Source organism: Neoarius graeffei, chromosome 14, assembly GCF_027579695.1.
Source record: "Neoarius graeffei isolate fNeoGra1 chromosome 14, fNeoGra1.pri, whole genome shotgun sequence".
Lineage (NCBI taxonomy): Eukaryota > Metazoa > Chordata > Actinopteri > Siluriformes > Ariidae > Neoarius > Neoarius graeffei.
In genome coordinates, this window is record NC_083582.1 from 13,427,677 (window position 1) to 13,447,263 (window position 19,587).

Below are 19,587 nucleotides of genomic sequence, written 5' to 3' on the forward strand. Positions count from 1 at the left end.
AATTAGTTACTTTTATGACAAAGTAACTCCGTTACTAACTCAGTTACTTTTTGGGAAAAGTAACTAGTAACTATAATTACTTTTTGAAAGTAACGTGCACTGGTCTTACCTGGCTCAGCTGCCCCACTGCCTTTGCTAGTACCTGCTGCATCATCCGAATCTTTTTTAAAATATTTATGCAGTGAGCCCCTGAGTCTCTTGGTTTCTTCCTCTCTTTTTCTCTTTTCTTTTCTGTGCTCCTGACTTGTGCATGTTGGCAAATGGCACGCACGCTGATTGTCGAAGCGCTATGATCGAACGATGTCGTTTTTTTCCCCTTAATCAAAGAGTCAGACCAAACCATTTTTGCATTAGGGGTGGTAGGGGGTTCTTGACGCCTTTTTCAAAGACAATAAAGGCAAAAGATCTAGAAATCATTTATTGAATGCAAATATAGCACATTTCTCCCCCAAATCAACACATTTTGAAATGAAATAAAATAATCGCAACTTCATGAGAGCCCAGTTCTGGGCCTCCCCATTCCTGGGCCCGGGACAACATACCCGTTTGTCCCCCCCCCCCTGTCGGCGGGCCTGGAGGTAATAACAGAGAAACGCTTAAATTGTTCATCATGTTATGTGCGCCACTGGCCACTGCTGACACACTGCGCATGCGTACAGCAGATCCGGCTTTGTCTCGCTCATACTTTCACTTTCACTTTGTTGTCATTTTGTAAAGGAAACGTACAGATAAAATCCAGAAAAACAAAACATAGGCAGAACTTAAAATAAATTGTCCATAGAAAATTTAAATTTAGATAGAACTTTAAAAAATCCCCCAAAATTTTGAATATAAAAGGTTTATGAATATAACGCACCTATAACAGGAACAGAGAGACGTCGTCGCCGTGACGTCACCACGTTGTTGCGCCTTTGCGTCAAACCCGGATGTATACCTAATGAGCGGATGTTTTCTCGCCATAGTGGTAGTGAATACTCCCGATGTGGTGTTTTATTTGGGATAAGTAATTGATCTGAGAGTAATTCTACAGCCATGGTGTGTCCGTCGCGCGGTGTTTGGTGCGCTCTTCTCGGCTGTGGTGTAATGGCGGCGCTGACAGCACGAGCGCTTTTAACCGGTAAGTGGAAATAACGGTATTTCACTTACATTCCAATCTTTATTGATGATAACTTTTTAATAATTAGATAGCATCAAACAAACAAAAACACGCAGCCAAAAGTCGGTAAACAGTACGTGTAGCCACGCCCACAAATGCACACCACAGCGCTGCTGAATTCTTAATTGTGATTGGTCAGAAGGTGTCTATAGTAGGTATACAGTAGTTGCTGTAAAGGAAGTTGTTTTGCTGACATTGATTCCACAACATTGCATGAAACTATCAATGGATAAAAAGTATACTGTGTTGTTCTTTAATTGTAAAAAAAAAAACCAACCAACAACATGTAATTGTTGGCAAGTTGCTGTGGTATAAGAAGAATAAGGCACTTTTGGTGGCAACAGATACTCTGCTTCATCACATTAGCACATCGCTGATTATCTTCCTGTAACAGCATGACCCCAACATCCAGTGTGGACTTTAGGTTACGTTATATAGAATCATCATCAATGTATTAATATTGTTGTTGTTGTTGTTGTGATTATTAACAATTAGCAATTTTTGTACATTTTATATATGTAATATAGGCACGGTGGTGTAGTGGTTAGCACTGTCGCCTCACAGCAAAAAGGTCCTGGGTTCGAGCCCACGGCTGGTGAGGGCCTTTCTGTGTGGAGTTTGCATGTTCTCCCCGTGTCTGCGTGGGTTACCTTCGGGTGCTCCGGTTTCCCCCACAGTCCAAAGACATGCAGGTTAGGTTAATTGGTGGCTCTAAATTGACTGTAGGTGTGAATGTGAGTGTGAATGGTTGTTTGTCTCTATGTGTCAGCCCTGTGACAACCTGGTGACTTGTCTAGGGTGTACCCCACCTCTCGCTCATAGTCAGCTGGGATAGGCTCCAGCTTGCCTGCAACCCTGGATAAGCGGCTACAGATAATGGATGGATGGAGGGATATATAAAATTCCTGTTAATTTAGTGTGTGTGTGTTGGTACAGGAATGGCACATGGCCTGTTCCCGGCTCTCTGCGCTGTAGCTCTGAGCATCGCCGTCGCTCTCAGTGGCTGGTGTGTGACAGGAGACAGGCGCAGTGTGTGCAGCATCGTGCGTCACTACCTGTCTGTGAGGTATGTTACTCGAGCGGGGAGACAACAGAGAGACACGCTGGAGAGAGACACACTGAGTGTACGGAGAGTGCAGGAGGAGACGCTTCTCAGACAGCTGAGAGACATGAAAAACACACACTACGGATGCGAATATCACTTCGGTTCTATCACAGGTCTCTCTCACACACACACACACACACACACACACACACACACGACACAAGTACTTCTTTAACTCCATCACATGTTACACAGAAGAACAGTGTCTATACTGCTCGATACAGTTTCAGAAGTTTGCACACACCCCTTTTTTCTTAAACTTTAAGACTTTTTCCTCTTCTGTTCTGATGACATCACAGCGAACTCATTCCATGCACTGGATTGTCATGAGTCACGATTGGTTTGCACATTATTTCATTTTCATAATGTTTAAAAGCATCCACTGTTTTTAAACCTGCCAATTTTCTTCTATTTGGCTGTAACGGATTTATTAAAACTAAAGAAAATAAAACATTTATGAAGTGAAGGTACAATTTTGGAGCTTTTCTCTGCAACTTCATCAGTTTGAAAGTCTACCGTGAGCTGGCCTAATGTGTCCGCCTCTCAATCGGGAGGTCATGAGTCCTACTCACGGTTGGGTCGTACCAAAGACCATCATAAAAATGGTACCTACTCCCATCTGGTGAGGCACCGCAATACAGATGTGAGTAAAGAGTCAAACCCTCGCGGTTACCAGAGGGCTAGCCCCCCACTGTAACCCGAGCTATATAATAGGCGAGAGGCTGAGGGCTACTGAAACGGAGATTGGCACCACCCAATGTGCCTTGTGGCATGGGAGGACTTTTCATCAGTTTGACAACCACTGATATAGTGTATCAGTAGACATAGGTTATGAACATACAAAATATATAACAGATTTTATATAATATTTGCCTGTTCAGCCTGACATCTCTGATCTCCTGTTATACAGTGGCTTGCATAAGTGCCCCCCCCCCCCCCCCCCCCCCGAACTTTCCAACATTTTGTAGTAGTACAAACTGAAATGAAATTATTGGGTAGATTCTACACAAAATACCCCATATATTGAAGTGGGGGTGAAAATCCTTCCACCGCCATGCTTCATTCTGTTGTGCACACAAATAGACTCCATTCAACTAATTGCATGAAACCTGATGGCAGCTGATTAAAGGGTTGCACACCAACTGGTGGTGGGGTAAGGGGGATGTGAATACTTGTGCAATTGCAACTTTTACATTTTTTGTTTGTAAATTATTTTATCCTGTAAATACAATGAAAAAGGTCTGTTTCATTTTGAATAATTAATCTTCCTCTCAGACACCGTGGATTTCCGAAAGCGTCACCCCATCACTACATACGATCATTATGAGAAGCTCGTACAGCAGGTCGCTTCCGGAGAGGAAAAGGTCGTCGTCATGGAGACACCCACCCTAACAATGACCTCAGGGTCATCAGGATGCTGCAAGATGCTCCTGAACACCAAAAAAACCAACAGTGACTACTTCTTACAGGGCTTGTCGGTGTGTGTAGACGTCATGAGGAAATGTTTCCCGGGTACGATGAGTCTCCAGACGACCTTCAGAGTGTGTTACCCATCAGCTGAACGTTACTCTGAGGCAGGACTGAAGATTGTAGCGGCACCGTTTTCCTCTGAAGACACACACCACCTCTGCACAAGTCCTGCAGCCATCTTGCAGGTAGAGGGAGAAACTCGTGTTAAGAAATTTGTACCACTTTCACTGCAGACCAGAAATGGTTGTGTGTGTTTATTTATATATGTGTGTGTATGTATGTGTGTACGCGTGTGTTTTCATTCATTTATTTGTTCTGTAGGTGCAGAATGAGCACGATGCCTTGTACCTTCAGCTGCTCTTCGCCCTAAAGGATCGTCATGTTGGCGTCCTGGAGTCCAGGTTCTCCTGCATAGTGTTGGACACATTCAGACTCCTGGAGGTTAATATTGATCCTATTTTCATTTATCCCATCAAAGTTTAAATTTTTACCTCAGTCCCTATGAATGAACTGTTGCTAGAGAAACACGTACTAATAAGTGATTAATTCATTAATTACCTGTGATGCCACGGGGAACATATTTTGATAAGGAATTTTATTTTGACATTCTAATTTCTAAGACTTTGGTATGCTGTAACTTCCTGTTTCTGGAGTAGCCATTTTTTCAGTTGTTCAAGGTGAAGGACACATGTCAGCTCAGCTCCTCTGAAACTTTATCTTTCCTTTTGGTGTGGCATTGCCATTTTACCTTCTTTTCAATAAACCTTGCTAACTACAAGATCTACCTCTTCCTTGAGGGATTTGTTGAAGAGATGAGTTTAGCTAGCTGTTGGCTTTAAGAACAGTACAGTAAAATGGCAGCCTCTCATCAGAAGATAGATGAAGATAGAGAGATTCAGCAAGAGCTTTCTGTACAAGAAGTGCAAAAGGACACTGATGAACAATCTTTGGAGGTTAGATCCCAGGTATCCGGCTCTCACCGAACCAAAGGCTCACGGGCTTCAGCAATTATCATGGCAGCTGTGCAGGCATGGGCAGATGCTGAAGCAGCTAAGGCTAGAGCAGCCTACAGCAGGAAAGAAAAGGAGCTAAAAATTGAGAAAGCTCGCCTAGAAGCTGAATTGGAGGCACTCAGTCAAGAGAGAGATGCAGACGCAGCTATCGCTAAAGCACTCGTCATGGAAGCTGCTGTTGCTGAAGGAAGCTCTCGTGGTAGCTTGGCAGATGTTGAGTCATTACTCAAGGAACAGAATGCACAAGAGAAAGTCAGCGAATATGTTACTAAGCACACTCATGTTGCAGAAAGCCATTTAGAAGAAGAATTGGATTCAACCCCTCAAATCACCACAACTAACTGCCCAACCCACGTACATTTATGGGCACAATGCTTCCACTCCAGCACAACCGAGCACCCTTCCAGATGATGGGATCCAGCAACGCCTCAGACCGCATCACGCCCATATTCAGCCTCCTGCATCGCAGCCATTTATGCAACTTCCAGTGTCACATCACACACGTATGCAGCCTCCTGTATCGCATCATGAACATGCGATATGAACATGAACATGCCTCCTGTATCACATCAGATTGACAGAGAGCAACGTGGGTCACAGTCTAACACCTTATATTACCAATACTCACAGGGAGTCAACCAGCTTCACCCCAAAAGAGAACCAGGGGTTAATTCTTATTCGCCACACCATCCGTCCAGCCAGGATGTAAATTGCAACATATCAGATCTAGCTAAGTTTCTGATAAGGACTCAGCTGGTAACAAGTGGACTGAGTCGCTTCGATGACCAACCTGAAAACTACCTCAGCTGAAAGGCAACATTCACCAGTGTGTTGCAGGGCTTAGATATCTCAGCCAATGACGAAGTTGACCTTCTCATTAAATGGTTAGGCCCTGAGTCAAGTCAGTTAGCACGCAGGATGAAAGCGGTTAGTATCGGCCACCCATCTGCTGCTCTTAGACTGATTTGGACCAGGCTGGAGGAACGATATGGAGCTCCAGAGGTCATTGAGAAGGCATTGTTTGCTAAACTGGATAACTTTCCCAAGATTTCCAACCAGGATAACCACAGGCTTAGTGAGCTGGCAGACTTGGTGCTAGAACTTGAAGTTGCTAAACAAGACAGCTACCTCCAGGGGTTAGCATACCTGGACACAGCAAGAGGAGTTGGTCCCATTGTGGAAAAGTTGCCATTCTATCTGCAAGAGAAATGGATGACATTTGGATCAAAGTATAAGGAAGAGAAAGGAGTTGTATTTCCGCCATTTGTAGTGTTCTCTGACTTCATAAAAAGGGAGGCCAAGGCAAGAAATGACCCGAGTTTCAACACCTGCAGCTCTGCAGCACCTACCTTGAAAAAGGAAAAGACAGGAAACCTAAATAACAAAAACCAAGTCACAGTTCACAAAACCAGCGTTTCCAAGGCACCAACAGAAAGTGGAACAAAGCAAACAGAGGACCCAAACGTACATTGTCCGATACATAAGAAACCCCATCCACTAAGAAAATGTAAGCGCTTCAGAACTATGCTGCTCGACGACAGGAAGAAGTTCCTGAAGGACAACGGTGTATGTTTCCGCTGCTGTGCGTCAGTCTCACACATGGCTAAGAACTGTGATGTTGCTATAAAGTGTGCAGAATGCAACAGTGAGAAGCACCTTGCCACACTGCATCCAGGGCCTACTCCAAAGGGACCTAAACTGCAAAGCCCCTCCAAAGACCATGGCAGGGAGTCAAAGGATGTGTCAGAGCAGTCTGACGATGCATCAAGCTCAACTGTGATGACCATGTGCACACAAGTTTGTGGTCAGGGCTTCAAAGGCAAGTCTTGTTCAAAGATATACCTAGTCAATGTATATCCTGAAGGTCATCGCGACGAGATGAAGAGGATGTACGTGATCTTAGATGATCAAAGCAACGTTTCATTGGCAAAGGCTGAGTTCTTCGACGCTTTCCACATTGAAGGGCCATCACTGCCATACATCCTCACGACATGTGTAGGAGCCGCCAATGTCACTGGAAGGAGGGCCAACGGCTATGTGGTCGAGCCACTTACAGGAGAATTGAGCATTCCCCTTCCTACTCTGATAGAGTGTAACAACGTTCCTAACAGTAGAGCAGAAATTCCCACTCCAGAGGCAGCATACCACCACAGCCACATGCAACGCATAGCTGACAGGATACCTGCTCTGGATGACTCTGCAGAGATTTAGCTGCTGTTAGGACGGGACATACCGCAGGTCCACAAAGTATGTCAGCAATACAATGGCCCACCAAGAGAATCCTTTGCCCAGAAGCATGACCTTGGGTGGGTGATTGTCGGCGATGTCTGTTTGAGTGGAGCTCAATCTCCAAAAACAGTGAACACATTCAAGACATGCTTTATGGAAAATGGCCGTCCAAGCTGCATGGATCCTTGTCTGAAAGTTGTCCGAGTCAAAGAACACTTGAGTCAGAGTTTCAAGCAAGATAGCCCTTGGTCATATGCTACTGTGCGACAAGAGGACCACCTGGGCAGAACAGTCTTCTTGAGATCTGACAAGGACTATCATCTAGCGCCATCTATTGATGATCTGACGTTCCTGCAACTAATGGACAAAGAGTTTGTCAGGGATGACAGCGGAAGTTGGGTAGCACCACTGCCGTTTCGGACCCCAAGGAAACTACTCCCTAACAACAAGCAGTATGCCAATGAACGCTTCATGTCACTGCAGCGCAACTTCCAGAGGCGACCCAACATGAAAGAAGATTTCCTACAGTTCATGCAAGGGATTCTGGATAATCACCATGCAGAGCAGGCACCGCCTTTAGAGGATGGAAAAGAAGCTTGGTACCTTCCTATCTTCGGGGTGTACCATCCCCAGAAGCCCGGGAAGATCCAGGTCGTGTTCGACTCAAGCGCTAGCTTTGAGGGAGTGTCCCTGAACGACATCTTGCTTCAGGGTCTCAACCTCAACAATAGCCTTCTCGGAGTGTTTCTAAGGTTCTGGAAAGACCCGGTAGCAGTTACTGCAGACATCAAACAGATGTTCTACTGTTTCTTTGTGAAGGAGGAACACAGGGATGTATTACGCTTCCTGTGGTTTAAGGACAACAACCCTGAGAATGAAGTGGTAGATTACTGCATGACAGTTCACGTGTTCGGGAACAGCCCGTCACTGGCAGTTGCAACCTATGGGTTGAGAAGATCAGCCCAAGAGGGAGAGAAGGACTTCGGCAGCGACGTCTCTGAGTTTATCAAGACTGACTTCTATGTTGATGATGTCCTCCGGTCCTTTCCCTCAGAGGCCGAAGCCGTGGATGTCTTGACGCGAGCTCAGCAGTTGCTGAAGTGCTATAACATAAAGCTTCACAAGATTGCCTCCAACAAAGCAGAGGTTATGGAAGCTTTTCCTGTAGATGATCGGGCCAAGAGCATCGAGGCTTTAAATCTTGCTGTTGATGACTTACCTGTCCAGCGCAGTCTAGGTGTTGCCTGGGACATGACTAAGGACACCTTCACGTTCACCATTCCTAAGTCGCAGAAGCCTTTTACATGCAGAGGCGTTCTGTCCACAATTAACAGCTTATTCGATCCGCTCGGATTCTTAGCACCTGTGACGATTCAAGGCAGGTTTCTCCTGAGAGAATTAGTGTCCCAAGGTACAGACTGGGATACGCCATTACCTGATGAGAAGTTCCTCAAGTGGCAGGAGTCTCTGCAGGAGCTGAATCAGCTGAACATTCCTCGCACTTACGCTTCCTTCCCAGTAATGACAGCAAAGTGCATAGAGCTATGCGTCTTTTCTGATGCTTCAGTGAAGGCGATTGCAGCAGTAGCTTACCTCAAGGTAGAGAATGAGAATGGCCACACAGAAGTAAGTTTTGTGTTGGGCAAGGCCAAGCTTGCACCTCTGACGGAGCTCACTATCCCCAGACTGGAGCTTTGCGCAGCAGTGTTAGCTACAGAGATCGCAGACCAGGTCAAAGAAGAATTAGGCCAAGCACTGGGCAAGATCACATTCTTCACTGACAGTAAGGTGGTATTGGGCTACATCAACAACAGGTCCAGAAGGTTTTACATGTTTGTGAACAATCGCATACACCGGATCTGGCAGTCCAGTCACCCGAGTCAGTGGAGGTATGTTGCCACCAAGAACAATCCAGCAGACCATGCTACGAGGTCAGTGTCAGCAACCCAGCTGCAAGCAACCAATTGGCTTACCGGACCAAAGTTCTTGCTACAGCCAGACAGCTCATCACCAGATGAAAGTGGCTTTCAGTTGATCGATCCGGATGCAGATCCAGAACTTCGTCCTGAGGCCGCAACTTTCCTGACCAAGGTTGCAGGGACACAGCTGGACTCACAACGCTTTGAGAGGTTTTCATCCTGGGAGCGTCTGACAAGAGCCGTAGCACGTCTGAGGCACATAGCCCAGAGTTTCCACGAACTCTCACCTGACACAGGATGTGTCGGATGGCATCTCTGCAAGAAAGGAGTAACAGCTTCAGAGCTTACCGCCGCAGAGCGCGTCATCATCAAAACTGTACAGCATGAGGTGTATGCAGATGAGATAAGATGTATTCAGCAGGGACAAGACTTACCTGCACAGAGTCCCCTGAAGAAACTTCACCCTGTGTTAGATGCAGAGGGTCTGCTATGTGTCGGAGGCCGAATCACTCACTCAAACTTGCCGACTGATGAGTCTCACCCGCTCCTTATTCCTGGCAAGCACCATGTTGCCACATTGCTCATTCGTCACCACCACTTCAGAGTGCAACACCAAGGAAGGCACTTCACTGAAGGAGCAGTGCGTGCAAGTGGTCTATGGATAGTGGGAGCCAAGCGAGCCATCAGCAGCATGGTGTTCAAGTGTGTGATATGCAGGCGGTTGCGCGGCAAACTGGAACAGCAGCAGATGGCGGACCTTCCTCAAGAGCGCCTAAAGCAGGAACCTCCATTCACCTATGTAGGGTTGGACGTCTTCGGACCCTGGGAGGTCATAACCCGACGGACCCGAGGTGGTAGTGCCAACAGCAAGAGATGGGAAGTACTGTTCACGTGCATGTCCACAAGAGCGGTTCACATAGAAGTGATTGAGACAATGAGTGCCTCAAGCTGCATCAATGCCCTCTGCAGGTTCTTCGCAATTAGGGGACCAGCGAAACAGCTATGTTCAGATCGTGGAACGAACTTTGTGGGTGCCAACTCCAACTTGAAGGCTGCAACGGAAGCTGAGGAAGAAAGTGTGAATACTTACCTGTGCTCTCAGAGGTACACCTGGGTCTTCAACCCGCCGCATGCCTCCAATGTGGGTGGGAGCTGGGAGTACATGATAGGTACAGCACGTCACATCTTTGATTCTATGTTGCTCCAAGCTGGAAGGTCAAAGGTCACTCACGAAGTCCTGTGCACGTTCATGGCGGAAGTCACCGCTATAATCAACTCCAGGCCGTTAATACCAGTCTCCTCAGATCCTGAAGCGCCGCTGATATTTACTCCAGTGATGCTGCTCACGCAGAAGAGTGGTACCCCACCAGCTCCTCCTGCAGACGGCTCAGAGGCCAGTCTGTTGAAGCAGCAATGGAAGAGAGTACAGGTCTTAGCAGAGACATTCTGGGCAAGATGGAGAAGGGAGTACTTGAGCGTACTTCAAGCCAGGCAGAAGTGGCACACTAAAACCAAACCTCAAGGAAGGAGACATAGTGCTATTGAAAGACAAGCAAGCCAGAAGAAATGAGTGGTCCACTGGAAGAGTTGAGAAGACCTTCCCAAGTGATGATGGGCTTGTCAGAAAAGTGGACGTCAAGGTCGCATCTCATCATCCGCCGAAGACTTACCTGAGACCTGTCTCTGACATGGTTCTACTCCTGGAGGCAGACACTGTTTAGGTTAAGGGGGTGTGGCATCTAGGGATGCCAGGCGGGGAGTGTGATGCCACAGGGAACATATTTTGATAAGGGCTTTTATTTTGACATTCTAATTTCTAAGACTTTGGTATGATGTAACTTCCTGTTTCTGGAGTAGCCATTTTTTCAGTTGTTCAAGGTGAAGGACACATGTCAGCTCAGCTCCTCTGAAACTTTATCTTTCCTTTTGGTGTGGCATTGCCATTTTACCTTCTTTTCAATAAACCTTGCTAACTACAAGACCTGCCTCTTCCTTGAGGGATTTGTTGAAGAGATGAGTTTAGCTGGCTGTTGGCTTTAAGAACAGTACATTACCCAAGTAATGTGCAATAATTGACCAATAAACCACACAGTGCACGATTGACTAACCCCTGAAATGTTTTTTTTTTGGGTGCAGAAGCACTGGGAGGAGCTGGCTGATGATGTGGAATCGGGTCGGATCAGCTCCAGGCTTCATTTGGATGCTCGGCTCAGGTTGGCGCTGGAAAAGCGCATGAAGCCGGATCCTGTTCGAGGAGCAGAACTCAGGACTGCCATCACTGAGGGCTTCGAAGGCATTGCTCTCAGACTGTGGCCTCATTTACATCTGATTCACAGCACTGACTCGGGGCCGCATCAGATTTATGGAGATGGTCTCAGACAACATTACTGCAGGGGCGTGCCCTTCTATTCTCCGCTTTACGCTGCCTCAGAAGGTAATTTAATCTGGAATTACAGTATGTTTCTGTAATCAAGCACAGGTCTTTGCACATTTATGACAAAAAAGACAAGATAATCTGGAAACAAGCTGGAGGACTATAGTGAAATATAGGGGGTATGGTGAGGTAGAATGGAGTACAGCAAAGTATAATGGAGCATGGTACAGTATAGTGGTTATACTGTAAAGTGCAGTATAATGTATAGTTCAAAGGATTATTGTGAAGCATAGAGCAATATCGTAGAGGACTGTGTAGCATAGTGTAGTATGGCAAGAGTAGAGGGTAGTATAGTCTAGTATGGCAGACTATGCAATAGCAGGGTATTGTTGACTTTGGTGTAGTATAGTGGAGTATGGTACAGTGTAGATTCTTATGGTGTATTCTGCTGTAGTAGAAGGGTTTATAGTGGAGTGGAGTATGACCTGCATACTAAAGTATGGTGGTGTGTTGTGGAGCAGAGTATTGTGGAGCAAGGCATAGTATTTTGTAGTGTAGTGAAATGTCATGGTGTATAGTGAAATATGGTGCAGAAAAGTAGCAAAGTATTGTGGTGCATTATGTAGTATAGTGGAGTATAGTATAGTGGTGTATGGGATGGTAAACTGTAGTGTAATGCATATAAACACTATACACCTACATTTTATTATGCCATGCTACACTACACAATACTGTTCTATACTCCACCACACTCCTCTCCACTGCAGTATGCCATACTTTAGTATGCCAGGTGATACTCCTCTAGTAGGGTGTAACACTGAGTCGTACAATGGAGTACGGTGTAGTATGGATTCAGATAGTGGAGTATAGTGTAGTAGAGGGTAGTAGGGTGTAACACTGAGTTGTACAGTGGAATATGGTGTAGTGTGGATTCAGATAATGGAGTATAGTGTAGTGGAGGATAGTAGGGTGTGACACTGAGTCGTACAGTGGAGTATGGTGTAGTATGGATTCAGATAGTGGAATATAGTGTAATGGAGGGTAGTAGGGTGTGACACTGAGTCGTACAGTGGAATATGGTGTAGTATGGATTCAGACAGTGGAGTATAGTGTAATGGAGGGTAGTAGGGTATAACACTGAGTCGTACAGTGGAGTATGGTGTAGTATGGATTCAGATAGTGTAGTGGAGTGTAGTAATGATGATAGTAATAATAATAATTTCAATTTATATAGCGCCTTTCACAAACCCAAGGACGCTTTACACAGGCGTTACCAAAAACTAGTAGGGTGTAGTACTGAGTTGCACAGTGCAGTATGGTGTAGTATGAATTCAGATAGTGTAGTAGGGTGTAGTACTGATTTGTACAGTGCAGTATGGTGTAATATGGATTCAGGTAGTGTAGTAGGGTGTAGTACTGAGGTTTACAGTGGAGTACGATATGGATTCAGATAGTGGAATATGGTGTAGTATGGAGCAATGTAGTGAGATTTTGTCTGTCATATGAGTGTGTCATAAAGCAGTGTACATGATAGAGCTCACACTTTGGTCTCATTCTCAGGTCTGATTGGAGTGAATTTGTGGCCGCTCCAAGACAGGAGACATTACCTGCTCTGTCCTCGCTCTATGTTCTTCGAATTTCTACCAGAGGAACATCTAGACACACAGCACACACTCAACACACTCAGTACGCTGCTCATGGATGAGGTGGAGGAGGGGAAAAACTACGAGTTGATCATCACCAATGCCTCAGGACTGTTCAGGTACTGCAGCTGTAATGCAACATCTGGATCTGCATTCAGGTTTAAAGCAGATGTGTGTGTGTGTGTGTGTTTTAATTAAATATACACTCTACCACTCTGCTCCTGGTGAACACTGGGAAACCCCAGATATAGAAGCGTCAGCAGGATGTGTGAATTCTGGCTCTGCTGATACCGCACAGAAATAAAAACCTCCTGAATGAAAGAAAATGAGAGAAATGATAAAAAAATGAAGAGGGAAATAATAGAAAACAATAGGAAATAGAAAAAAGAGAAGAATTAAAGAAAATGAAAAGAAAAACAAAGGGATAAAAAGCAGAAACAGAAAGGAAGAAAAGATGAACAAAATTGAAAAAGAAACAAAATAATCAACTTTGTGCTGTAACAGTAACTCCACTTCATCACACCACCCAGTTGTTGATTATTTTCCTCAAACAGCATCACACGCAGTGTTTCATTTTTACTGAATACACAGATTTTTTTTTTTTCTCATAGGTATCGCCTTGGAGACGTCGTAAAAGTGGTGGGGTTTCACAACCGGTGTCCGGTGGTGGAGTTTCTTTACAGGTCTGTGTATAAAACACATCCACAGTGAGTCATAAAGGGCTCGTCTCTGCTATTTTATCTATTTACCATTTTGTCATCAAGTGTCAAAAGTTTTGGCATTTTAGGCGTTTCACCACTCACTGAAGTCTTCAAGATGAAGAGATGTCCACTAACCAAGACGAACTACTAATAAAGCACTTTTACTGTGCTTGTTTGTTTGTGTGTGTGTGTGTGTGTGTCAGACCAAGCGAGACGCTAAATGTTCGAGGTGAAAAAGTGAACGAGGCCTTGTTTTTAGCCGCTCTAAAGAAAGCAGTGGCGCAGTGGCCCGGCGCAAAACTGATGGATTACTGCTGTGCTGAGAGTGGAATTCTGGGTAATTATGGAACATTGTATGATGCTAAGATGATAGCTATACATTCGCATTAGCTACATCATTAGCCTTATTAGTCCAGTGCAAAAACTGAAGAAGCATGAGTGTCCTTGCTAATTCTGGCTGTTTTGAACCAAAGAATTACCAAGAACAGGAAGTAATGACCAAATAAGGAAATCAGAAACCATGCTAATTCTGAAGCCAAATAGATATGGAATTGGCGAGGATGCTTGCGAACAAACGTTATAGACAAAAGAAAGATACAAACCTTTGTATGTTTGAGGAAGACTGCGTATCCAGACAATTTAATTGCAAGCAGCGTTATTTTTTTCTTCACTCATTCTACAGCTTCCTGTTGACTTTCACACACAAAAAACCCTTTTTCATTTGATGTTCGTCATTTTGTCAGTAATTGGCTTGAACGGATGCTCGACAATATTCCCAGAACTAGGAATGCAAAAAAACAGTGCAGTAGAGCGCAAAAAAGTCTCATGCTAGCACAACACAATTACTTCACATTTAAACACTTGAAAATGAAGATACTCGCTAGAAAACGTTTCTACATGCAATGAGAGAATGCCACAACTCAAATGTTTGCCAGAGAGTTTCTGCTTTTTTTGTTGAGAGTGCAAATGCGACACTTCATAACCAGAGAGGATAAAGATCATGGTGACATAATTTTGACTGGTGGAATTGAAATGTTGAGGTATTGTGTTTGTTGTGTTGTAGGAGACTCATCAGGAGGAGCTCAGCCTCATTACCAAGTGTTCCTGGAGCTAAGAGGAGTCAGGAACCTCACCGAGGAACAGCGCTATAAGGTCTGATTAAACACGATGCGGTAGATTATCCAGTTATCCAACCGTCCTGCTCACTAGAGGGAAAGAGTTAAAGCATAGACGCAGAGCCATGGCCCCACTTTCGTTTATAAATGCCTTGAGACCTCAAGAATGGCACAGGAATAGTTTTAAGCGTTAACAATAAATCTAATATAGTAATTTTTACGATTAAAGTGATTTTATATAGGTCGCGGTCTGAGTGAATGACCTTGACGGCCGTAACATCACAGCAGGAAGTCTATCGGTCTCATCGCCACTTCCACTATACTAAAACACAGATCTGACTGCAACTCCAATCCTCCATTTTGAGCTAATTTATCGCCATGCCACGTAGATGTGTTTTTGGCCGGTGCAGCAACATGACAGAAGCTGGATTTACGTTGCATTCATGGCCCAAGAATGTTCAAACTGCAAAGATTTGGATGCATTTTGTGAGAAGTTCACGGGAACATTGGGCGGCTATGAAGTGGTCTCTCCTCTGCACATTTTACTGAAGACTCGTATGAAACCTCTGATCTGTTGAGGAGCGTTGGCTACAAGCCCGTATTGAAAGAGCGTGCAGTACCAACAATTAAAGAAAAAGAAAACTACAAGAAAAGGAAAGTATTTATTTATTTAAAAAAGGAAAGTGAGTTCAGTTGCACCAGTCCTCCCAGAGTGAGCCAAGGGTTGTTGCTAAAACCCGGGATGGAACGGGATGGGACATATCGCTTGGGCAGTGACCTCCCTGCAGTTGTTGCTAAAACCGGTGACATCCTGTTCCGTCCCGCATTTTAGTAATTGCCTGAGCCCAGCAGTAATAGCAGACTACACAGTATGAAGAAAAGTGAATGAGTGGAGCAGCCTCTTATTTCTAAACTGGATATTGCTGCTATCTCTCCCTTACATGGAAGAAGTGAATGAACGGAGAACTGAACGAACAACTGAGTCAGATTGTTTTTGAAACAATCGGCCTTCAAGAAGCGAGAACACAGACGGGTAAGCTCCGACTCTCATTTGGATAAAAAACAACACATTGTTTACCTGCATTTAGATTAATACATGTAACTTGTATCATGTGTTTAAGTTACCGATATGAGATTATTTAATTTGCTTCAGAATGTGATTGTCTCAGTTCATCTGATTATTTAATTAGCCTTTTATGTTTTATCAGTGAGAGCGCATGCATGTACATGTATGTTGCATAAGTTATAACACCTATCCTGTTTTAATGAGAGTCAACCCACAATCAAGGAAGTCAAATCAGTCTTAGTTGAGCAAGTCGGTAACGGTATTTCTTACTTTCACCATAAATTTTTATTTATATGATTTTGGTCTATAGCTGTAAAAGGCCTCGGCCTTAAAACCGGTTCCTGCTGTGATGCCATGCACTCAAGCATGGCTGGCTCAGTGGGGCAGCTCGAATGCCAACTTTGCGGTCGATTTTAACTGTCAAAAATATATATATTTTTTATTCCCATTTATGCAGCATACAAGAGTCAAGGATGGAGATACCATCCACTCAGAAATTTATTTAAAAATAAAGGCTCTGCGTATCTGCTTTAAGAAGAAATAGGAAGCTCTGGTCTTATCAGGCACGTGGAAGATGAAAAGGGTCAGACAGTGTAGCGAGTTTGTGGAAGTCCAGTGCGATCGGAATCATGGTGAATGTGAAGAGCAATGAAACACTTGGGTACGTGCTGTCATAGGAAATTAATCAAGTGACTACGTTTCACCACACCATTGCTGTCATTGATTATTTTTCCATAACCGCACACTCCAGGTGTTTCATTCCTTATTATTTGACACTTGATGCATATAGAATTTTAACTCATAGTTTGAAAGGAAGTACTGTATAACTAAGGTTTGTTAAGTTATACTCGTTTTTCTTGTCCCCTCCCCCCACACATACGCAGCTGGACGTGTGTCTGCAGGCCGACTGCGCCATCTACAGGTCGTTCCGGATCAAAGGGAGCATTGGACCAATGAGAGTGCAACTCGTTAATGAGGGGGCGTTCCTGGAGCTGAAGAAACACATGATCTCCTTCTGCCACACCTCCCCCAACACGTTTCAGATGCAGCGTGTCATTCGCAGGAAAGAATACGCCGACTTCCTGCTGAGGAAAACTGTTTCCTGATAAGCAGAGACCGTATACACAATCAGAGTTTCTTCAGATGAGGACTGACACACAATGTTAACACGTACAATTCTGTTTTGTGCCGCAATGCCTTCTGGGTACATTGTGCTCCTGAAGTCGTCTACAGTGATGTTGACTGATGAAACAGGGTAAGAGAACAAGTGTAAGTTCATTGTGGGCAGAAATGAGTTAATAAACAGTTTACATCAATGCTCATATATTGACCGCTACAGTGTAAGACCTGAGTAGCCTAGCAACCTGATGCTACATGGTTATAATCTGACTGAAAAATGCATCAGGAATTTTATTTAGGATTGTGATGAAAGTTAGTGAAAATGTTACCCACTGATGATTATGGATTAGCGTTAAAAGGCTGGGAGTGCGATTCGGTTAAACTAAGAAATGGTGTCACTTTAGAAGATTCTTAAAGCTTGGTGTCCTGTCAGTTATACTGAATATACTGTATATACACATCTCATAGAAACTCAATGTTTATACTAGTTTATCTTAAATCTCTCGATGCATACAACTTTGTAATGTTTTGGGAATGCTCAAGATAAAAGTTTTATGATTACTGAAAGCTGAGGTGCTGCAGACACCACAAACGCATTTTGTAAGCTGAAGAACGTTAACTAGCTAAATGTGTCTGTTACGGGATACTCCCTAATAAGAATGTGACCTAGATCTCCAGTTACTTGACTTCAACTTTACTTGATTTGAGCTTGATAGGTTTGCTAAGATGATGGCATGTTTGCAAGCTAGCAAGCTAAGCCTGTTAGATTCTTAGTTGGTTCACTGATGCGATAGTTAGCGACTTAGCTGGGATGAAATGAGTGTCGCAAAGACGGAGCTCCTCGGACCAAATATTGTTCCTGATAATTGTCAGTAATCAATCACGTCTTAATCAAGCATATGGTAAAAATGAACCTGATCACGAACGTATTTCCAATCCTGACCCCAACAGCACAAAGTGACATTTTAGAAAACAAATTCTGGGTCTATTCCTAAATATTTTCAAAGGGGGGGGAAATAAAAATAGGTAAAAGAAATAAAATGAAACAACTGACAGAATAAAAAAAAACAGATGTGAGAAAGAAACAAGAAAGACAGAAAGAACTGATCGAGAAGTGTGTGTGACTTGTTTCTCCAGCAGATGGTGCTGCAGTGCATCCTTCTACACCCAGGAAGAGGACAACAGATTATTATTATTATTATTATTATTATTATATGAACACTTACATGTGTGTTCATGGAGGATATTTTAGTTTTTTATTTCTCAGTACAGTTTATATCATATTTGGGAAACATCAAAAGCATGTTTTTTGTGCAGAAAATAAAGAAGGGATGAAAGAAGGAGAGAAAGAAAGTAAAAATGATAGAGGATATAATGGAGAAGGCAAGAGAAATAACAACAAAAGGATGGATGGATGGATGGATGGATGGAAGAAAGACAAAAAAGGTAAAGGAGTGAGACAAAGAAAGAAATGGAGAGAAAAGGAAAAAAGTAAATGAAAATACAAACCTAAAAGAAAGATACAAGATGAGAAAGAAGAAGAAGAAAAGGGTCAAAACAATGGATGGAAGAAGGAAATGTGAAGAAAGAAAGATGAAAATAGACTATGTGCTGAACCCAAAATTTGTGCTTTTGTGTGACCAGTGTTTGGTAGCTAAAAAATATTTTCAAATACTGTATAAAAGTATATTTTGTTAATCATGCGAAACTTGTCAATTGTGAAACTTGCACATATAATAGAAAAATGAAAAAAAGTGGATGAAAATTTATTTCGTGAGATATATTATCCAATCAAAACACACGTCTTATCACAATTGTGCTGCTTTCTACATCCAATCACATGTCTCCTCACATTTGCCCTGCTCCCAGCACAGCACAGCAATGTTGTCTGTGTCATCAGAAGCAGATAATTCTCAAGGAAATTTTTCTGCATTTTGTTGCATGCACACGACAAATTCACATGGTGAAGTTCTTCCTTTTAGTGAAAAGAGTTTCAAAAAATTCAGAGTCCACCGCATTGAGGAAAGAGTTGGAAGAAAGACTGAAATAGTTGTGTGTGTATAAGATGCAATGCAGAAGCTGGGCAAGGCAATGACTGCAGAAATGTAGCTTCTGCAGACTATGATGCAGGTGTCTTTTGGAAAAGAGTCGGATATTGAAGATGAGATTTTGGTCTTTAAGAATCCACTGATGTTCGCGAAAGAGATGTAAACTAAACAGCTTTTAGTACAGCGCAGTCTAACGTGGGTCTTATTGTAGAACCTTGCGTTTTCTCATTTTGTTTTGAAGAAGAGGGCATATTGTAAATTGACTCTTTAGAAAGAAAAATGAGATACCACAGTGAGGTTTTTTTTTATTCATCGCATTTTTCATACTTCAATCAGTTTATCTACTTTTTATAGTCAAAAATCTAAACAGCTTTTAACTTGTATGTCATAAGACCAAGTGTAATTTGATGTTTTTCCCTTTTTAAACCACAATATTATCCTTGTTTTCTCAGTCCCAAAGTTCTATTTCTTGTATTTGCAACCATGATAACATTTCAACAATGAAACAAACTCATTCCAGGATCTTGTTTAAGCTTCTGTATGTAGTGTCTTGCAAAAGTATTCATCCCCCATTGGTGTTTGTCCTGTTTTGTTGCATTACAAGCTGGAATTAAAATGGATTTTTGGAA

General features: G+C 43.4%; 1 protein-coding gene across 4 annotated transcripts; it reads left to right on the forward strand.

Annotated features, from left to right (window-relative positions):
• The first annotated feature begins 929 nt into the window (after positions 1-929).
• ghdc (GH3 domain containing) lies at positions 930-19,587 on the forward strand. 4 transcript variants are annotated; one of them, XR_009656435.1, is made up of 11 exons: positions 930-1,117; positions 2,093-2,374; positions 3,537-3,916; positions 4,053-4,172; positions 11,029-11,326; positions 12,827-13,028; positions 13,521-13,592; positions 13,814-13,947; positions 14,674-14,762; positions 16,676-17,046; positions 18,048-19,587. XR_009656435.1 is itself a non-coding variant. In XM_060939313.1 (10 exons), the coding sequence occupies exons 1-10, from the start codon at positions 1,033-1,035 to the stop codon at positions 16,895-16,897; spliced, it is 1,884 nt and encodes a 627-aa protein (XP_060795296.1). In that variant the 5' UTR covers positions 930-1,032; the 3' UTR covers positions 16,898-19,587. The 4 variants fall into 4 exon arrangements, 2 of the variants coding, with proteins under 2 accessions (XP_060795296.1, XP_060795297.1); XR_009656436.1 differs by having other exon boundaries at positions 18,051-19,587; XM_060939313.1 differs by having other exon boundaries at positions 16,676-19,587.

What these genes read in the sequence shown, in the direction of transcription:
- ghdc (XM_060939313.1), top strand. Translation starts at nt 1,033, where the DNA reads ATGGTGTGTCCGTCGCGCGGTGTTTGGTGCGCTCTTCTCGGCTGTGGT. An exon ending in AATGCCTCAGGACTGTTCAG is followed by an intron (nt 13,029 to 13,520) that starts GTACTGCAGCTG and finishes TTTTTCTCATAG; the next exon opens with GTATCGCCTTGGAGACGTCG. An exon ending in CCGAGGAACAGCGCTATAAG is followed by an intron (nt 14,763 to 16,675) that starts GTCTGATTAAAC and finishes ACACATACGCAG; the next exon opens with CTGGACGTGTGTCTGCAGGC.